Here is a 19,103-nt window from a genome sequence, read left to right on the forward strand (position 1 = left end):
GATCTTTGTCACTGTGGATAATATATTGACATTTTCTGACCAGTGTGTCAGATCCTAAAAAAGCAAATGGATTATCCAGAGTAAAGTGATGCGGGTAGCCATGTTAGTCCACTTTTAAATAAAGCCATAGAAAAGAAAATATACCTTTATTGGACTAACCAATACATTTTTTTTTATTAACCTTCAAAAAGTAACCTTTCTTCAGATCTATCCAAAAAGGGATGAGAAGAAAATAGAAAGTCTCATTTTGCTGTATGGCGTGAGCACACCTCAAGTACTGTCATCCATCTCAAAAAGAAATAGTGACTAGAATGTGGTAGAGTTCTTCAGATTGGAGAAAAGAAATGGAAGTTTATAAAATGAAGAGTGGATTGAAAGTCAATATGGTACTGTTATTTAACCTTCAAAACGCAAACAAAAAAAAACACCATCTCAACAGCGTACATCTCAACGCTGTGCATGGGGTCCAAAGAATCACATCATGGTATAAGTGGATTGTGTTAGAAATTTTAACCCATTTTTCTGCATTCAACTTACACAGTACCTGCTACCTGTTTCGCATGCTTGTGACAACTGAAGTACTGAAGAACAATGTTGTATATAAACCATGTTTTGAAAAGGACAAATATAATGCACTCTGTATTTAAGCCAATAATTGTTTGTAAATTAGCTATGTCTCATGTAAGCTTACGTTAAAAAACAAACCTTAAGTCTACTTTAAAGCGGTTCATTTCTTGAACAAAAATAGAGGGTCGACCATTTCATTGTGTCTCTGCTTCTTGATTTCAATCAAGCATTGTAATTGTAAAACTAAAAGAGAAGCTATTGTTTCTGTTTCAAGAAATTTTAGTCCCGTTTGTAAACCTGTAAGTGCCTCCTTGATCTTAGGTGGTAGCTCAGGTTCCTTATCAGTCTTCTGTTGCATTCAACCATGATGATTTTCGCCAGTAATGTTAATCTATTTCAAAATCAGTTATGTGCTCATATGTAGGACAACTGTTAGATTCTATCAAATTAGAGCTAAAACAAAATCATTCCGAAAATAATCAAGACACAGCAAAAAGGAATGTCAAGTCAAATGCAAAGCGCTGATAAGGAAGGCAAAGATGGACTTTGAAAAAAGGATTGCATTCGAGGCCAAAAAAAAAAAAAAAGTAAAACTTTAGGTAGAAGCAGGCAAAAGAAACTGTTGGACAACTAGATGACCGAGGGGTAGAAGGTGCAATCAGGGAAGACAGCCATAGTGGAGAGATTAAATTAATTCTTTGCTTCGGTCTTCACCAAGAAAGATTTGGGAGAGACACCTGTGCCAGAAAGGTTATTCAAAGCTGATGAGTCAGAGAAACTGAATTAAGCCTCTATAAACCTGGAGGATGTAACAGCACAAGAGTAGCAAATCTCCTGGACCAGATGGTATTCATCCCAGAGTTATGATAGAATTGAAAAATGAACTTGTGGAACTATTGTTAGTAATTATCTTTAAAATTAAGCATAGTACTGGAAGATTGGAGGGTGGCCAACGTAACGCCGATGTAAAAAAAAAAAAAAGGTTCCAGAGGAGATCTGGGAAATTATAGACTGGTGAGCCTGATGTCAGTGCTGGGAAAAATTATAGAGACTATTACAGAAAAAAAAAAATTACAAAGCATATTAAAAAAGCATGGATTCGAGACAAAGCCAACATGGATTTAGTGAAAGGAAATCTTGCCTCAATCTATTACATTTCTTTGAAGGGGTGAACAAACATGTGGATAAAGGTGATCTGGTCAATATTGTTTATTTGAAATGTCAAAAGGCATTTGACAAAGTACCTCATGAAAGACTCCAGAGGAAACTGGAGAGCCATGGTATAGGAGGCAGTGTCCTATTGTGGATTAAAAACTGGTTAAAAAAATAGAAAACAGAGTTGGGTTAAATGGTCAGTATTCTCAATAGAGAAGGGTAGATAGTGGGGTTCCACAGGGGTCTATGCTGGGACTGCTGCTTTTTAACATATTTATAAGTGATCTAGAGATGGGAGTAACTAGTGATGTAATTACATTTGCTGACGACAACACAGTTATTACAAATTGTTAAATTGCAAGATGATTATGAAAGTTACAAGAGCACCTTAGGAGACAGGGCATCCAAATGGCAGATGACGTTTATGTGAGAAAGTGCAAAGTGATGTATGTGGGAAAGAGGAACCCGAATTATAGCTACGTAATGCAAGGTTCCACATTAGGAGTCACCAACCAGGAAAGGGATCTAGGCATCATCGTTGATATGTTGAAACCCTCTGCTCAGTGTGTGGCGGCAGCTAAGAAAGCAAATAGAATGTTAGGTATTAGGAAAGGAATAGAAAACAAAAATTAGGACATTATAATGCCTTTGTATTGCTCCATAGTGCCTCAAATATTGTGTTCAATTCTGGTCACCATATCTCAAAAGATATAGTGGAATAAGAAAAGGTACAGAGGAGGATGACGAAAATTATAAAAGGGATGGGACCAACTCCCAACTTCCCTATGAGGAAAGGCTAAAGCGGCTCGGGCTCTTCAGATTGGAGAAGAGAGACAGCTGAGGGGAGATATCATAGAGGTCTATAAAAGAATGAGTGGAATGGGATGAGTAGACATGAATCGCTTGGTTTACTCTTTCTGAAATACTAGAGCTAGGAGGCACGCAATAAAGCTAAAAACTAGTAAATTTGAAACGAACCAAGAAAAAATACTTCACTCAATGTGTAATTAAACTCTGGAATTTATTGCCAGAGAATGTAGTAAAAGCCATTAGCTTTGCTAGGTTTAAAAAATCTTCGTATGGTTTCCTAAAGGAAAGTCCATAGAATATTATTAAAATGGACTTGGGGAAAATCCACTGCTTGTTTCTAGGATAAGCAGCATGAAATGTATTGTATGTTTTGGGATCTTGCCAGGTATTTGTGACCTGGATTGACCACTGTTGGAAACACGATGCTGGGCTTGAAGGACCTTTGGGCTGTCCCAGTATGGCAATACTTATGTACTTATAGTTGCCCCACTCTCCTTATCAACACATGCATCCATCATTCTTTCTGCATGGACCATGTCATTTTCTATTAGGCCCCTCAGAAGTGTATCTTTCCAAGAACTGTTCGTAGGTGGTGACATCTTTGTAACGCCTTCAAAGTCACTCTCTTCCATCTCTGTCACTGGCTACTTGCAAGTTATCCAGGACTATACTTTGCATCAGTTAGGTTTCTTCAACATTTGGAAATTCAAATTGTTGTGACTGTATCCCAGGCTTCACCATCAAGGTAAAAACTAAGCTTCTTTAAAAAAAAATGTAGTGACTGAATCTTCACTCGTGATTATTTGCTGTATTAGAGTCTTTCAGAAGTTCACCATGAATGTTGATATGATATTTTGATCGAGCAGCTATATTTTAGACGTGGTGTTTTTGGGTAAGTAGCCAACTCGGATTTTGCCATCTCTACTTATTTGTTACATTTGCATTCCAATTTTCCCACCTGTTTGCAGGCTCAATGTGGCTTACATAGTACCGTAATGGTGATCGCCAGTTCCGGTATGAACAAATATCTGCAGGCGGTTGGCAGGGCAGGGTAGTTATCTAGCAACAGAGCTTTGGCATTGGATTCTTGTTGCCGCAAGTATTCACATAGTTCGGGTACTACTGATGAAACTAGTTCTCCAAAATGCTGGAAGTCATCCACGCATTTTTTGCTAAACGCCTTGGAAAAAGGCAGAGGTCATGTTCACATGGTGGAAGCACCGTGGTGATTTAAAACTTGCCTACACAAAGTGGCTTCAGTTTGTGACTTGTCACTCTGTCCTTAATTTGCTTAAAACCTTGCTTTCGCTGATCCTCATTCTTACAGGCCAGAGTGGTATTCGGTAACATTTTATAACAGTCTGGTCTTATTACAGTTAAACCTGTTCTGTGGTATAGCCACCATCTCTAATCATCTGAAGCTGGGCAAGGTATGAGCCATGTGGCCTTGTCAGCTGAATGTATCTCTCCAGAAATAAAGGTTTTGGTTATCCTGTGTCACCTTCTAAAGCGATTTAGCCATTCTCTACTTGAGGTAAATGACTGTCTCATTTTCATTAAGTTCTTTGTTAAAATTTTTGGTTTGCATGTGCCTTTCGATCTCTCTTGGACAAACTACTGAAACACAGCTTTATGCCAACTGGCTGTCTTGAAGTAGGCCACAAACATTTTAATTTCAGTCCATCATCGGTTTCTGTGGAGTTAGCTGCAAAGTTTCTCCTTTTTCCATCCAAAAACTATTGACTTGTTAACTGCTAGGTCTCTAGCCACTTGGGTTTGCTGAATGTATTGGCCACAGCAATTTTATTTCTTCTAAACTATACTTTTTTTTTGCATTCAAGACTTCAGACATTTCTTTGACCCAAGGTGCTATTGAGGTATGTGATGGCATGCTGTGCTCCAAATGGTTGGAATTGGGACGTCACACTGTTTCCTGTTAATCAAATCAGGAGCCACGCTTGCATTACATTATAAGCGGATTTGCGTTATAATGGATTGTGTTGTTTTTGAACAGTGGATGCAGTCAAGCTAAGATTCAAAAGAGGTTTGGACAAGTACATCAGGAGAAACCCATGAAGCCACTGCTCATCCCTGAAAACAAACTATAAAAAGCAGATCTACTTTTTGGGATCAGTCAGGTACTTGTGACCCAGACAGTTTGCATAGCTCGACGGACCTCTGACTCAGCACAGTACATCTTATGTAGGTTCTGTGTCCAAATTGTAGTAATGCACGTTTAATTTGATTACTTAACAAAAAAAAAAAAGTTAACCACCTGCCCCTCTTGTTGGCTAGACATGTACTAGTATACAGATATATTACTATAAATTGATGATACTAATAGATGACAGCAGAAAAGACCTGTACAGTCCATCCAGTCTGCCCATCAAGATAAACTCATCACATATGGTATGTGATACTTCATATGTATACCTGATCTTGATTTGTCCCTGCCATTTTGAGGGCATAGACTGTAGAAGTCTGCCCAGCACTGCCCTTGTTCTAAAATTTCTGAAGTTAATGTTGAAGCCCCTGAACAGCTCCACTCCATCCCATCCAAATCTAGTCAGCCATGATCAGGGCACAGACCTCAGAAATCTGACCAGCGCTGGCCTTGTTCTGCAACTTCTGAAGCTGAATCTGTCTAATCACGATCAGACTGCAGACCTTAGAAATCTGCCCAGTACTGGCTTTGCTTCATGATATCTGCTAAGCTTCTTCTAAACAAGCTTTTTTTTATATTTATCCCACACTTTATTTTTTATTCCATTACCATTTTCATCTCCACCAACTCTGGCAGGAGAGCATTTCAGGTCTACCCCCTTTCTGTGGAAAAAATACTTCCTGACATTTCTGAGTTTGCCTCAAAGAGATTCTTGTCACTATATATTTCTATACACCAGTGAATTTTTACTGCTTGGACAACATCTATAGACTATTTTCCTCTATATACAAAACAAAAGGTGCTCTGTTTGATACCAAGCTAAAATACAATGCTACCTGACAAACAATTGTCTTTTGTGGAACTATAGGTTTTCTTTGTGAAGAATGCTGGACAGTTTGCAACTGATCTTACATTATCAGGGTCCAAAAATGTCAAGACAAAGGATGGATACCTAGCTCCCTACCCCCTCTTGTCAAGTTTCCTACATTACCCGGAGGCAAACTGCTGAATAGCAGTAAAAGCAGGGCAAGACTGAAGCCTGCCGTTTGCTTCACCCTCCAAGAGCCACAGGTGCCTTTGGGCAAATATTTGAAATGCTTCCTACAGAACAAGCTCAGTAACCTTTATAAGTACATGAACAAAACTGGTTCCTTAACTAATGTTGCAAAAAGACAGGCTTAACTGTTGGCTGGTGTAAAGCAGAGGTATTTTCTTCCTAGTGATGCAGATTTTTCCAATTAATAAGAGCATCTTTAACAAGGCAAGTACAGAGATTAGAGTGATCAGTAAACCCTGCAGTTCAGATTTGGTGCCTCTACATCTTAAGACCACAGTTCTGTGAAACTCTGGTCACGTGGATCAGAACATTTTCACTGATCAGACAGCAGATGTTTACAACTTCTGATTTTGACAATTGGAGGACAGCAATTAAAGGCCAAACCCCTCCTCCACCCTATACATGAAGTGTATTACTCCTGGAGGAATTCTGGGCAAAAATGCAAGCAACTAGACAAAAAAGTGAAACTTTTGCACACTGTGCAGAAAATCTGTGCTAAGAACTGTGGGCTAATGCATAATGCACAGATTCCCATCACAAGAGGAAAGGTGACGTTTTGCTCTACATATGCAAGTCAGCCCTGCACAAAGACATGCATTAACATGGGAAAGCACACCGGACACGTGCACACAGGTCTGCGCTACTAGCAGATGTGCCGATATTCCACACTGCACAAAGTTTGTGCGATACCAATATTCACACAAGATAGTATTCTAGTATATGCACCAACATAAAGTTTTGTACACAGTCCGGCATATCTCCCTCATGCACTGAAAAAGGTTGCAGATCTTTATGCTCATGATAAAGATACAAATCACTAACAAAAATACTGAGAAAGAGACAAATATATATGATATGATGAACAAGTCAATCCCGAAAGAATGTGAATGTCTGGGAAAATAATATCCCGGATGTCTACAGAGAAATCACAAAGAATATAATGCAAAGAAACTTTATAAGCATTCAAAGAGTTCAGTACAGGCTGTACCCACAGTCGAGCAATACTTCAGTGTTTGCTTTAGAACTAATGAGGCCGAGAGACTAAACCTCATTTCAAATATAAAGGATTTCACTATTTTCCTCCTTTATGTGAACTCTGGGAACACAGGAGGTTTAGAGAGATTTTCACTGGATTTAATTCTCACCTTGGATTTATTCATTTTATTCAAAAATTGAGAGCTCTGTTTGGAGAATATTTCTTGATGTATAGAGCTTTCAAGTGAGCTGCTATTTGGAGGCCTGACTCACTGAACTCTTATAAAATTTCTTTAAATTATATTCTTTTTGTGATCTCTCTGCTGACATCTGGGATATTGTTTTCCCGGACATTCACATTCTTTTGGGATCAACTGGTTTATCATATCATGATAGAGAAGAAACAGTCATGAAATCCTCACTAAGGCTACCACAATGTTCTGAACAGTGGCGTAGCCAGACAGCCAATTTTGGGTGGGCCTGAACCCAAAGTGGGCGGGCACAAAATTTTCTCTCTAACCCCCTCCCCCAGCATTTCCCAACTCAAAAGATAAATACTTTAGCTGATGAAGATCCCCAAGCTCTTTCACCTGAAAACTTCCACCAAAGATGGCCAGAATTTACTTTTACCAAGCTTGGTCGGAAGCAACAACTCCTTGAGCCACCGACAGCGGCACCCAATGCATGCTTAGTTGTCAGTGGCTCAAGGATGCTGCCCCCATCTGCCAAGCTCAGCAGAAGGGATTTCTGGCCACCTTCAGTGGAGGTCCTCAGCTAGCAAGGCTTGGGGATCCCCACCAGCTACAGCAAGGGTCAGGGCTGCTGTTAGCCATGCTGGGGCCCGGGGCAGAAAATAAAGAAGCCCTCTCCTCTTTAAACTCCCCATCTGCCCTTACAGTCTCACACTGACAGACCATCGCCAAATACAGAACAAGGGATTACAAATTAGAAATAAAAATATGTAGACAAAAATTGAACTGAGAACCTCAACATTTAGTGCAACACTGGAGAAATAAAAACAAAAATGCATTTCCTTTTCTACTGAACACAATAAAACTGAACATATTCCATTTAAAACAAAATTATTTTTCTACCTTTTGTTGTCTGGACATTTTATTTTTCTATCATGTTAGTTTCAGTTTCTCCTTCCCACTTTCCCGTCTTCTGCTAATTCTTCAAGCAACTGTTGTCCATTTGTCTTTTCTCTCCTCTCGTTCCATTTCCTCACTACAACTGCTTCTGAAATATTGATCTTTCCATTTTAGCTCTTTCCTTTCTGTATTTTGTTCTTTTCTGCCTCTGTCCACTCAAATTTAACCCTCTTTCTAAACTTTTTCCTCCTTTTTACTTTTCAGATATCAAATTTTCATCTCCTTTCACCCACTAGCTCACCCATATCCAAACTCATTCCTTCCCAGCCTTCCATTCCCTTCCATCTTCAATCTACGCACCATTACCATCTTTCTACCACCTGTAATCACTATCCTCTCATTCATTTCATTACCATCTCCCCTCTCTCTTTAGCCTCTCTTCTGACATCTCCCTTTTACCCCATCCCCCTCCCTCCATTGTCCTGCATTTCTCTCTCTTACCCATTGTCCAGCATATCTCCCTTCTGCCCCTGGATCCAATATCTCCCTCTTCCCCCTCTCTTGTGCAGCATCTCTCCTCCCTTTGCTCCACCTCTATGTCCAACATCTCTCCCATATTGTCCACTATCTCTTTCTCTCTCTCTCCCTGCCTTGAGCCCCTGGTCTAACATCTTTTTCTCTCCCCTCCAGCCATGTTCAATATTTCCCTCTCTCATCTCTCACTCCCTTCCCTCCACTGTCATGTCCAACACTTTTTTCCTCTATCGTCCTTTGCCACTCCTCTGCAGTCTTTCCCTTCCTCTCCCCACCATAGCCATATCAAACAATTCTCCCTCTCTTTTCCCCTGCATCTCTCTCTCCCCCATGTCAAACAATTATTTCTCCACCCCACCGTCTCACTCACTCGCTCTCTCCACCCCACCCCCTCTCATGGGGCAGGCCCAGGGCAAGGACACTGATGGGTAACCACTAGTTTCTCCTCCTGGCCACTGCTGTAGTGTGGCGGCCTTGAGGAATTGCTGTAAGGCAGCTTTCATGCCCTTCCCTGCCTCTCTCTCTCCACCCCTGCGTCCCACTACGCCTGCAACGCTGAACCTCAGATACGCCCCTGCACTTAATCCTCCATTGCCCCTGGTACAAAAATGCTTGTCCTCCCCGCCGGCGTTGCCTCAGCCCCTGCACACTACCCTGCCTCTGTCCCTGCCTGCATTCTTTGCTTCGATCTTCGCGTCGCCGGCAGCGCTGCCATTCACTCAGGCAGCTCCGGTCCCCTCTGCCGCGTCTATCCGGCTCTTTCTGATGCACTTCCTGTTTACGTAGGGCCAGATGGACGCGGCAGAAGGGAGCGGAGCTGCCTGAGTGAATGGCAGCGCTGCCGGCAACGCGACGATCGAATAAAAAAATGCAGGCAGGGACAGAGGCAACGCCGGCGGGGAGGACAAGCATTATTGTACCAGGGGCAATGGAGGATTAAGTGCAGGGGCGTATCTGAGGTTCGGCGGTAGAGGGGGCAGGGGCTAGAGTGAAGGGGCACATTATAACTCCCCCCCCTACCGCCGCCCCCGTCGTCGTCAACCCTCCCCCCTACCGCCATTAACCCTCCCCCGCCTACCGCCGTCACCTACTCTCGAGGTCCGCTCCTGCCGGTTTTTTAAACTATTACTTCAGCTGGCGGGGGACCCCAACCCCCGCCAGCCCAGCCGAGGTCTTCTTGAACTTCTTCATCCTCTTTAAAGCTGCATGATGCAACCTTCCAGTTGCATGGAGTTTGACGTCGCAGCACGTTGTACGGACGTCAACGTGCTGAGACGTCAAACTCCGTGCAACTGGAAGGATGCATCATGCAGCTTTAACAGCACGAGGATGAAGAAGTTAAAGAAGATCTCGGCTGGGCTGGCGGGGGTTGGGGCCCCCTGCCAGCTGAAGTAATAGTTTAAAAAGCTGGCAGGAGCGGACCTCGGGGTAGGTGACGGCGGTAGGCGGGGAAAGGGTTGGCGGTAGGCGGGGGAGAGTTAACGGCGGTAGGGGGGTCCAGGGCGAAATCTGCAGGGGCCCAGGCCCCTGTGGCCCCACGCAGATACGCCCCTGATTAAGTGACTTGCCCAGAGTCACAAGGAGCTACAGTGGGAATCAAACTCAGTTCCCCAGGATCAAAGTTGTGCTCAACCTTTCAGTGTTCTCTGCATCTGCACTAAATAGCCAATAGCCTCATTACCATAGATTTAAATGTGCTGCCTGCTGGTGTTTGCACAGGGATCCACAAAATGAACTAACCAATCTGCAAAGCAGAATCCCCTCATCCTAGGGCTGGCTGCTCCCTGCTCTGGTTCCAACACCTTCCCCCCAGCATTACTCTCAGATTCCATCTTCCTTAACTCTCCTCCTCCCCCCACCAGGTTCAATCCAAACCTTACAGATGTTTCTCTGTGCCACAGTTTTCCCCCTTTAGGCGGGACCATGGCTCTACCAATATCTTGCCTAACACAGTATCAATAACTGTATAGAACAGGGGCAGGGCAGGAGATTTGGTTGGCTTGTTTAGCCAGCCCCCCCCCCAAAAAAAAAAAAAAACCAAGTGTTCCACTGTCCCTGCTCTCTTCCTACCTTCCCCCCACCCCAAGATCCTCAGTTCTTTCCATCCCCTAACTCACTTTCCACCCATAGCCAATCTGCCCCCAAAGTTCTGTGCCCTTCACTTCTCGCAAAGTTTCTAGTTCCACCTGTTCCCCTCCTTTCAAGCATACACCACCTTGCTCTACTCCCCTCCCCCACCAAATATCCAGAAGGAAAACATCTGCACATCGGACCACATCTAATGCCACTATCTGGTTTTTACATCACTGATTTGAACCATTTGGCTGTACAGTGTCCCACATGGTTCAATTCTTCTCCTCTTGATGTGATTTGCAGAGGGGGTAGGAGGATCCATGAGAGCCTCTGGGTCTGCTATGATTGCCTCCTAGTTTCTATGCAAAATTATGCATCATGTGGAAGTGCCCTGGTAGCATAGCTTTCATAAGGTCATGATGATTGTCAGCTTACCTTTCTGTGACAAGCCTGCTGGTACGCCAACCTGAGGAACTTCAGGTCTCAGGTTCAGATTATCCCAAAGATCTTCTAAGCTTTCCGACTTTGGGATTTCACAATGCTTCTCAATGGTATCAAGAGGTACGAAGTCACACCCAGGTCTGCAGTATAATTAGACACAAGGCTGTAATAAGCCACTGTAAAGGCCACATTCGCATTTCCTTATCCTGCTGGACTTCTAGAGACAAGAACTTAGGGGCAGACCGTAGGCCCACCTCGTCTACTGCGCTTCATCATCTCTTCCTCAGAAATCCACTGTATTTGTCCCCTGATTTCATGGATTCAGATACCGTCCTCATCTCCACCCACTCCCTGGGAGTTTATATCCACCACCCAGCAGAAAGTCAGAGAACCACTGAAATGCTTAGGATTCATTCTATATTCCCAGAGTGTCATCTTTTGCTCGTTCTGTCCTGAGCAGAGGAAGTGAGTTTTAGCTTATTTTACTATTATTAAATCTTTTACAATAGTAGCAGGTAAGAAAAGGGAAAGGGAGAAAGTGAGCAGGAAACCTGGACAGGGCAGCAAAGCAGCACAAGACAGCCAGAGCCATGGCCACCACTCTGTGCAGGTTACACTGGAGTTGCTGTAGAAGCCCACTCCAGATCTGTCTTTCCAGATTTGAGACACAACCCTAGAAGTCTGTCCAGCACTGGCCTTACATTGGGGCAGACTTCTATGGTTTGTAACCCAAATCTGGAAAAGCAGACCTGGCTAGAGGGGGCTTCTACAGCAACTCCAGAGTAACCTGCACAGAGTGGCAAGTATGGCTCTGGTGCCTTGTTGGGTCTTTACCTGCCATCATCTATTAGGAAACTATAGTGCTTTTTTTTTTCTTTTCAAAGCATATGGATGCCCCATAATGCTGAAACAGACATCCATGTGCTTGAAACATCCAAATCCCAATTTTGCAGAGGCAGGATTTGGATGTCAGACACCGACTTATGTCCAAATAGCAAGTGGGAGTGTTTTGGGTAGGATTAGGGAGGGCCCGAGATCAGAACATCCAACAGCCTTTACCAAAGGGAAAGAAATGTCCAAATCTTAAGAAAAGATATCCTTAGACCAGTTTCAAATCGCATGTACGGTACAGAAAGGTGCTCTGAGCAGCTGGCTACTGAAGGGATTAAGACACCTCCTTAATCCCCCCCAACGGCTGCTGTCACCCTCCCTGTCCCCTGAAAGAGGAACTGGAAGGGAATACCGGGCTCAGACAGCTTCGGGTATTCTAGGCATTCTGAACAGAGCAGCCTACAAATTTGAGGAGCCACCTAGTGGTTAGTGCAGTGGACTGAAAACTTCAAGGGACCCAGGTTCAAATTCCCAGTTTTAAAACATTTTTTCCTTTTTAATTTGTGAGCCCTCCAGAAATACCTACTGTACTTTAAAGCTATTGAAGCAGTGTACATTCTGGTACAGTAGGTATTTCTGTTCCTGGAGGGCTCCCAATTAAAAAAAAAAAAAAAAAAATTAAAAGTGGGATTTGAACCTGGGTCCCTTGGTTTACAATCCGCTGCACTAACCACTAGGTGACCCCTCTTGCTCTGCATGGATGTCTGTGTGGCCATTTTCTAAGCATGCTTAGCCATTCCAGTTTGTAAAATGGCTGTTCCATCTCACATATTTCCTGTTTGAAAATACATGAGGTAGATGCCCATTTGGGATGTTCTTTTGAAAATGCCCCTCCACAAGTGCACAGTAAATACTCGTGTCAATAGAAAAAGTGAAAGGTGTGAGAAACAGGGACAAAGTTGCTAAATCAGCTGCTTTGTGCTGAACACACTCAAAGCTTCATGCTTATCACATCACAGCTGGGAGTTGCATGGCCCTCAGATTTTAGAGCAGAAGTTTGGCCCTTAGGTTTGAAGGCTATGACTGAATTAGTACCAAAAGAAAATCAATAGAACATTTGTAAGACATTATTCACCTTCCACTGACCAACCCCTGATGCTCAAGTTTGTACTCAAAAGATTAATATGAGCAGATATTCAAAACAAAATTATACATTCACCATTAACATGGTATTTACTTCTGTTAATTTTTAAGCTATTATACAGTATATTGGGGTGAAGAAAAAAAAAAGTCAGACTGAACTGGCAGATCCTCCCTCTAAGGAAAGTGGAGGGTGGAGAAGTGGCAGCTTCCAGCCACACAAGTGATTATTTAGTTCAGTCCTTCTCGATAGCTTACATTGAATCTACACCACTGATATAGCAACAGGATACATGTCACGTCAGCACCATTGTGTTCACATATACCTGGACTGAGTACTCTCAAACATTGGGACTATCATGTAAATTGGTAGTGTGGCCACACTGGCTGACAACTGATTTCACAGAGAGGTAATCCATTTCTTTCTTTGAAGTGGGAAGAGCATTCTTTTTATTTCAGTAAACATAAAATAAGCTGAATGTACCCAACACACACTGACAGCACAGTGACTGAAGGCCACAGAGGAGCCTGTCGGAGACCTTGTCAAAAGGCACTGAACACTGACCTTTGATATCCCTGCTGTGTCCAGTACCCACTTCTGCCCATATGAGCATCCGCTTGGTCAGATAAATCTGTGAATCGATACAGGCTCCAGCTACTATCTTCAAAAGAGGATAGCTTTTTGCCTTTTCCAAAAAGATTGGTTGCAACTGCTTCAAAGACTTTATGATCCATCAATGCTTGACAAACCCGGACCGATTTACTACGAGGAATATGTACATCGCCAAAATATTTCTTCTGGATGAGGTGACCAAGGACGACATCCACGGCTTCAGAACCAACAAAGCAGTGTTCGTGACATCTCAAACTATGCCTCCTCCTCTTCACTTCCACCTGCGTCCGAAGGGCCGTTACAATGTTACTCCAAATGAGCGTTGCTCGGAACGGCTTCTGAGTCACACTTGGACCTAAAGATGGGGCAAGGAGGAAAAATTAAACAATGCAAACAAAACAACCAGCACACATGGATGCTTCTCTCATGACAAAAAAAAGTTACTACACAGCTCTATTGGTTCAAAGTTAAATCACTACATGTTAATATTTGTATAGCCACCAGCGTGCAGAGTGCACCGTATGAACTTGAGGGGTCATGTCCTTGCTCCAAAGTAGAAGAGAGCAGAGTGTTGCCTGGTATGTGGAAATAAAAGCTGATCACACACTGTTCACCATTCTTCCCAGCCTTAAGTCACAGGTCATCAGCTGAATAAAGGTTCCAGGTGTGAGAACTCCACTAAAAGTTCTTTAGAGGGCTTCAAACGCTCCTTATCTAATCCCAGCACAGAGCTGAATGTGCCCAGCAGACTGTGCAGGACTTGGTGTGCTCTGTACTGTGCATAGCAATACATCTGGCTGCAAACCTACAATCCTGATACTATCTGCATGAAGGAAAAGTATTCTGCTGTACATCAGAAAAAGTACAAATGTCACATTGCATCACCCCACAGTTTTTGAAGTGTATGAGGTTAATACAAGACCCTTTAACTCTCCTTATCACTTAAAAAAAAAAATCAGGTGAACAATTACTGACCCAAAGACCAATACACAAGGAGTGATACTCATCTGACTTCTGGTCACATTTCACTCACTTTCAGCCATGAGTGTGCAGCTCAGAAAGCACAAGTGACCAGCCCAAGGGAACAAGTAAGGCGTACTCTATACTAGAGCTGTCATTCTGTTTATAGAGCCTGCAGGGAAAAGTGTTACACCACTAGATAGTACACATTTCACTTAATGAACCACCACTTCCTGGCATGCAATGGAGCTATACCTGGGAATACAGTACTTTTGTCCCAGTCAACCCTTTTCAGATTTTAACACTGATCTGGTTTGTATATTCCACATATTACCCCACTTACCAAAGTACTGAAGGAAAGGCATTTAAAAACAAACTGGTATTACTATATAAGCACTTTGCATGGAACTTTCAGAATAATCTGTACTTACTGGGATCTATTAACCATCTTTAAGAAGAGAGTTACCCACACAACAAACTTACAATATTGTTAACAGCATAACAAAAGTGAAATGGTCAAACATACACAATCAATTAGGTAAACTTGGAGATGGCAATTTGAATTCTAGTAACAGACTAACAGAAATGCAAATACTTAACAGCACTGTGTCAGGGTGGGAGAGTGCCCAGGAACATTTTTAAATGATGGCAGGGCAGAGAGGAAGGAGATGGGACTGATGCTGACCTTGGGGGGCTCTACACCACCTCAGACCCGACAGTAGGCTTCTGGCATTGAGTCCCCATGCTGCACATTATTTGTTACATTTGTATCCCACATCTTCCCATCTATTTGCAGGTTCAATGTGGCTTGCATATTACTGTTAACGGCCATAGCCGATTCCGGTATGAACAAATACATGGTGTGAATAATACAAAGTGATATTGTGGTGGGATGAAGTACATGTATGGTAGGTTGGATTTGGGGGGGGGGAAGAGTCAGGTAATGTTCATTAAGGTCTTTGGTTTCATAAATGACGTATGTGTCCAGGTATTTTATGTTGAGACATCAGCACATAGCCCTGCATTTGTTGCAGGGTAGGCTAATAGGCTTTTCAGCATGCATTTTAATATGCTCCACACTGATGTCTACAACACGAGTAAAGTTCAGTATAGGATCCCTTTAACACATAGCAGCCATTAATGAGCAGGTAAACTACTCATTAACCATGCACTGCAGCCCATGGTAGCTTTCTGCATGAGCCTCTGAGCTCCGATTGAGTGACCAGACTGTTGGATTGAGGGAGAGCATTAGATGTGGTGTACTTACACTTCAGTAAAGCCTTTGACACAGTTCTGCATAGGCAGCTTATAAACAAACAGAGCCCTTGGTTTGGGCTATAAGTGACTGGGTTAGAAACTGGTTGCGTGAGAGGTGACAGTGTTGAGGTAAACAAAGTTCACTGTGAAGAAAATGGTTACCAGTGGTGTTCCTCAGGGATTGTTCTTGATCCAGTTCTTTTTAGTCTTTTTGTAGGCCATACTGCTAAAGGACTGTTGGACAATGCTTGCCTCTTCACAGATACCATCTATGCAATAGAATAGATACCCCAGATGGTTTGGAGTAAGCTAGAGGTTACAGCACTGGGCTGACAACCAGGGAAGTCTGGTTTAAATCCCATTGCTATTTCTTCTGATCTTTGATAACTCACTTAACCCTCCTTTGCCTCAGCTATATTAAGCCATCTAGACACAGAGAAGTACTTTAATGTCACCTACCTTGAGCTGCTACTTAAACAAAGACATGAGCTAAATCCAAACAAACATGATCTAGTCAAGCTTGGTCTAGAACTTGGCAGCAAAGATTTTAACAGTAAAAAATTCAGGGTCATGCATTTGGGCTGAAAAACTCAGGGGAATGATTCATTTTAGGGGCTGAAGTAGCTGTGTGCATGAAAGAGAAGCATGACTTGGCGATCATGTGCGATGAATGTACAAAAGTGACAGCAAAAGCCATAAGGATGCTTAAGCCACACAAGGAAAGATATGGCAGTGATAATGTCTCTTCAAGGCTCTGGTGAGACTTCATTTAGAATACTGTGTACAATTCTGGAAACTGCACCTTTATGAACAGGCTGGAGTCAGTCCAGAGGGCGGTTACTAAAGTTTGTCAGTAGTCTCCATCATAAAGTGTTCGGGGGCAAAGATCTCAATATGTATACTTTGGCAGAAAGGCAGGAGAGAGGATCTATGACAGACATTTACCTCCATGGCATAAATGCACAGTTGAGTCACTGTCAAATGAAAGGAAGTTCTGGAATGAGGCAGCATAGGATGAAGGTGAAAAGGGATAGACTCAGAAGTAACCTCAGGAAATACTGTTACTTTATAGAAAGGGTGAATTTGTGGAATGGCCTCCTTTGCCATGGTCACATCACTGGCTCCCGGTCGTCAAACAGCCCATTATTTTTAAATTACTCATGCTCACTTTCAAGGCTTTCAGGACTGGCCCTTCTACTCTATACTCAATCTTCCCTCACTATTCCCTATTCACACAGCAGGACCCTCCGGGTCCATGAATGGCCATCGACTCGCTCTTCCCAGTCCAAAAAGTGTGTCCCTCAAGTCCACCAGGCACTGAGCATTCTTTTTCGCTGGCCCAACCCTGTGTAATTCCTCACCTCTCACTATTCAATCTGAACTGTCTCTAAAAAAAAAAATAATAATAATTTGAGTCCGCGATTAAAACTTGGCTCTTCCAACAAGCTTTTTCTTCTTCAGGAGTAAGAGCACTTGGTCTTTCGGGTTTGATTAGCCCTATCCTTGGCCTTGTGCTTTCCTATCCACCATTGTAGTTCCTGTCCTTTCTTGTTTTTGATTACTGTACACCACTTTGAACTGCTCATTAGCAAAGGCAGTACAGCAAATCCAAATACAAACTACTTAAGTTTTACAAGTTTATTACATCTTTATACCACAAGATCTATGCAGCGTGTAATTAAAAATAGAAAAGGAACATCATAAAGTGAATAGGATGAACAAGTTGTGCACACTGCCGAGCCAGCCATGTGTCAGCCCACCTACACCTCGAGGGGCATTCAAACAAAAAGATGGTTAAAAAAAATAGGTCTTAAGACCTGTTTTAAAATTAACATAAAAGTCTTGAGCCTCAAATATTGTAGCAGAGCATTCCACGATATGGGCCCAACCTCAAACAGAATTACAACGGCAAGATGAATCTGGTTCAAAGTGGAACCAACAGAAGGTTCTGTTAGAGGAATGGATAATCCATTCTAGGACATAAGAATGGAGAAAGCAAGACAAAGGAAAAAAAAAAGGGGGGGGGGGGGGAGACCAGTTGCCCGAATGCTATGAACAATTGGGAGCCAGTGCTCGGCTTTTAAAAGTGGGGTAACATGGCCTCAATATGCAACATTTTGCACCGATTATTGCCTTTTAATAATAATAATGGAACTTCTATTCTGCAGTCAACCTTATAGTTCGATGTGGATTAAAAAAAACCAAGAAGCTGGACAATCAGCAGGAAATACAAGATTAAACAAATCAACAAACTTAAAAACATGTATACTTTTATAGATAAAAATACATAAGTCAGGCAAATGTTAAGTCTACTGACCTCCAGAATTCAACTGTTTCCTAAACGAATGTTTCCCAAGTCCAGTGTTGGAGTACTCCTTGCCAGTCAGGTTTTCAGGATATCCACAATATGCATGATCTCTATTTGCATACAATGGAGGCAGTGTATGAAAATCAAGTTTAGACATATTCATTGTGGATATCCTGAAAACCTGACTGGCAAGGAGTACTCCAACACTGGACTTGGGAAACACTGTCCTAAATGAAAGCGTTTTTGAGTTGTTTTCTAAACATAACTAATAGTAGATAACAAGGTAAGTACTTCTACCTTGAAGTGGCAAAGAATCCATAATTTCTAACTTTTTTTTTTTTTTTTAAGAGGGATAAGTACATGGATTAACATTTCTAGTAAGTTCAGTACATGCTGATATAAAGACCATAAATCAGATGGACACCAAGGAGGATATTACAAAATTCCTAACTCCCTAATAAAAAGAGATGGAGCACAATACAAGAGACTACACAGAGCGGATACATTTCAATTTAAATAAAACACTGTTCCAACAGATGAGACATAGGGCTGAAAGGTTAAAGATCACACCCAAAAGTTTCAAAGAAGAAACATACTGAATGTGAGACCCATCAATAAGCAACGGACAAACTACAGCTCACGTTTTGGAAACTTAGATATCACTTTTGGGACCTTTGCTGGCTCATAAGAACAGTGCTGGGCAACTCCAGGAGCATCTCTACTATGGAAGAGCTGTGCTGTACAGCTTGAGGGCTCTGTTGCAGGTGGAGGCTCCTGTTCCAACGTAGCTTTTGGGACCTTTGCTGGCTCAAAAGAAAAAAAGCGCTATGCTGCAGAAGGAGACCATAGGTGTGTGGCCAAAAGGGGAAGGCCCCGCCCGATTCTCTTTATGGGAGAAACAGAAAGAAGGTGGTATAAACATGACACCAGTAAGAGATTTACTGGACATTCAAGCAGTGGCGTAGCCAAGGGTTGGCCTGGGTGGGCTTAGGCCCACCTAGTAGCAGCACACCTATGATGTGGCTGGCAGGGATTCCCAAGCCCCACTAGCCAAAAACTAGTCCCTCCTGCATACAGTACCTTGTAAACAGCAGACCTTCGCCTGCAGCCTTCCCTCTGATATATCC

The 19,103-nt window shown here is 42.6% G+C and overlaps 1 protein-coding gene across 1 annotated transcript in view; it reads right to left on the reverse strand.

Annotated features, from left to right (window-relative positions):
* LOC115468722 (DEP domain-containing protein 7-like) overlaps positions 1-19,103 on the reverse strand; it is a 44,704-nt gene that overhangs the window by 23,047 nt on the left and 2,554 nt on the right. The window contains exons 2-3 of the mRNA XM_030200643.1: positions 13,404-13,806; positions 10,862-11,007 (exon numbers count right to left, since the gene is read on the reverse strand). Of these exons, the coding sequence (XP_030056503.1) occupies positions 10,862-11,007; positions 13,404-13,806 (549 nt within the window). The remainder of the gene's footprint in view (positions 1-10,861; positions 11,008-13,403; positions 13,807-19,103) is intronic.

Source organism: Microcaecilia unicolor, chromosome 4, assembly GCF_901765095.1.
Source record: "Microcaecilia unicolor chromosome 4, aMicUni1.1, whole genome shotgun sequence".
Taxonomy (NCBI): domain Eukaryota; kingdom Metazoa; phylum Chordata; class Amphibia; order Gymnophiona; family Siphonopidae; genus Microcaecilia; species Microcaecilia unicolor.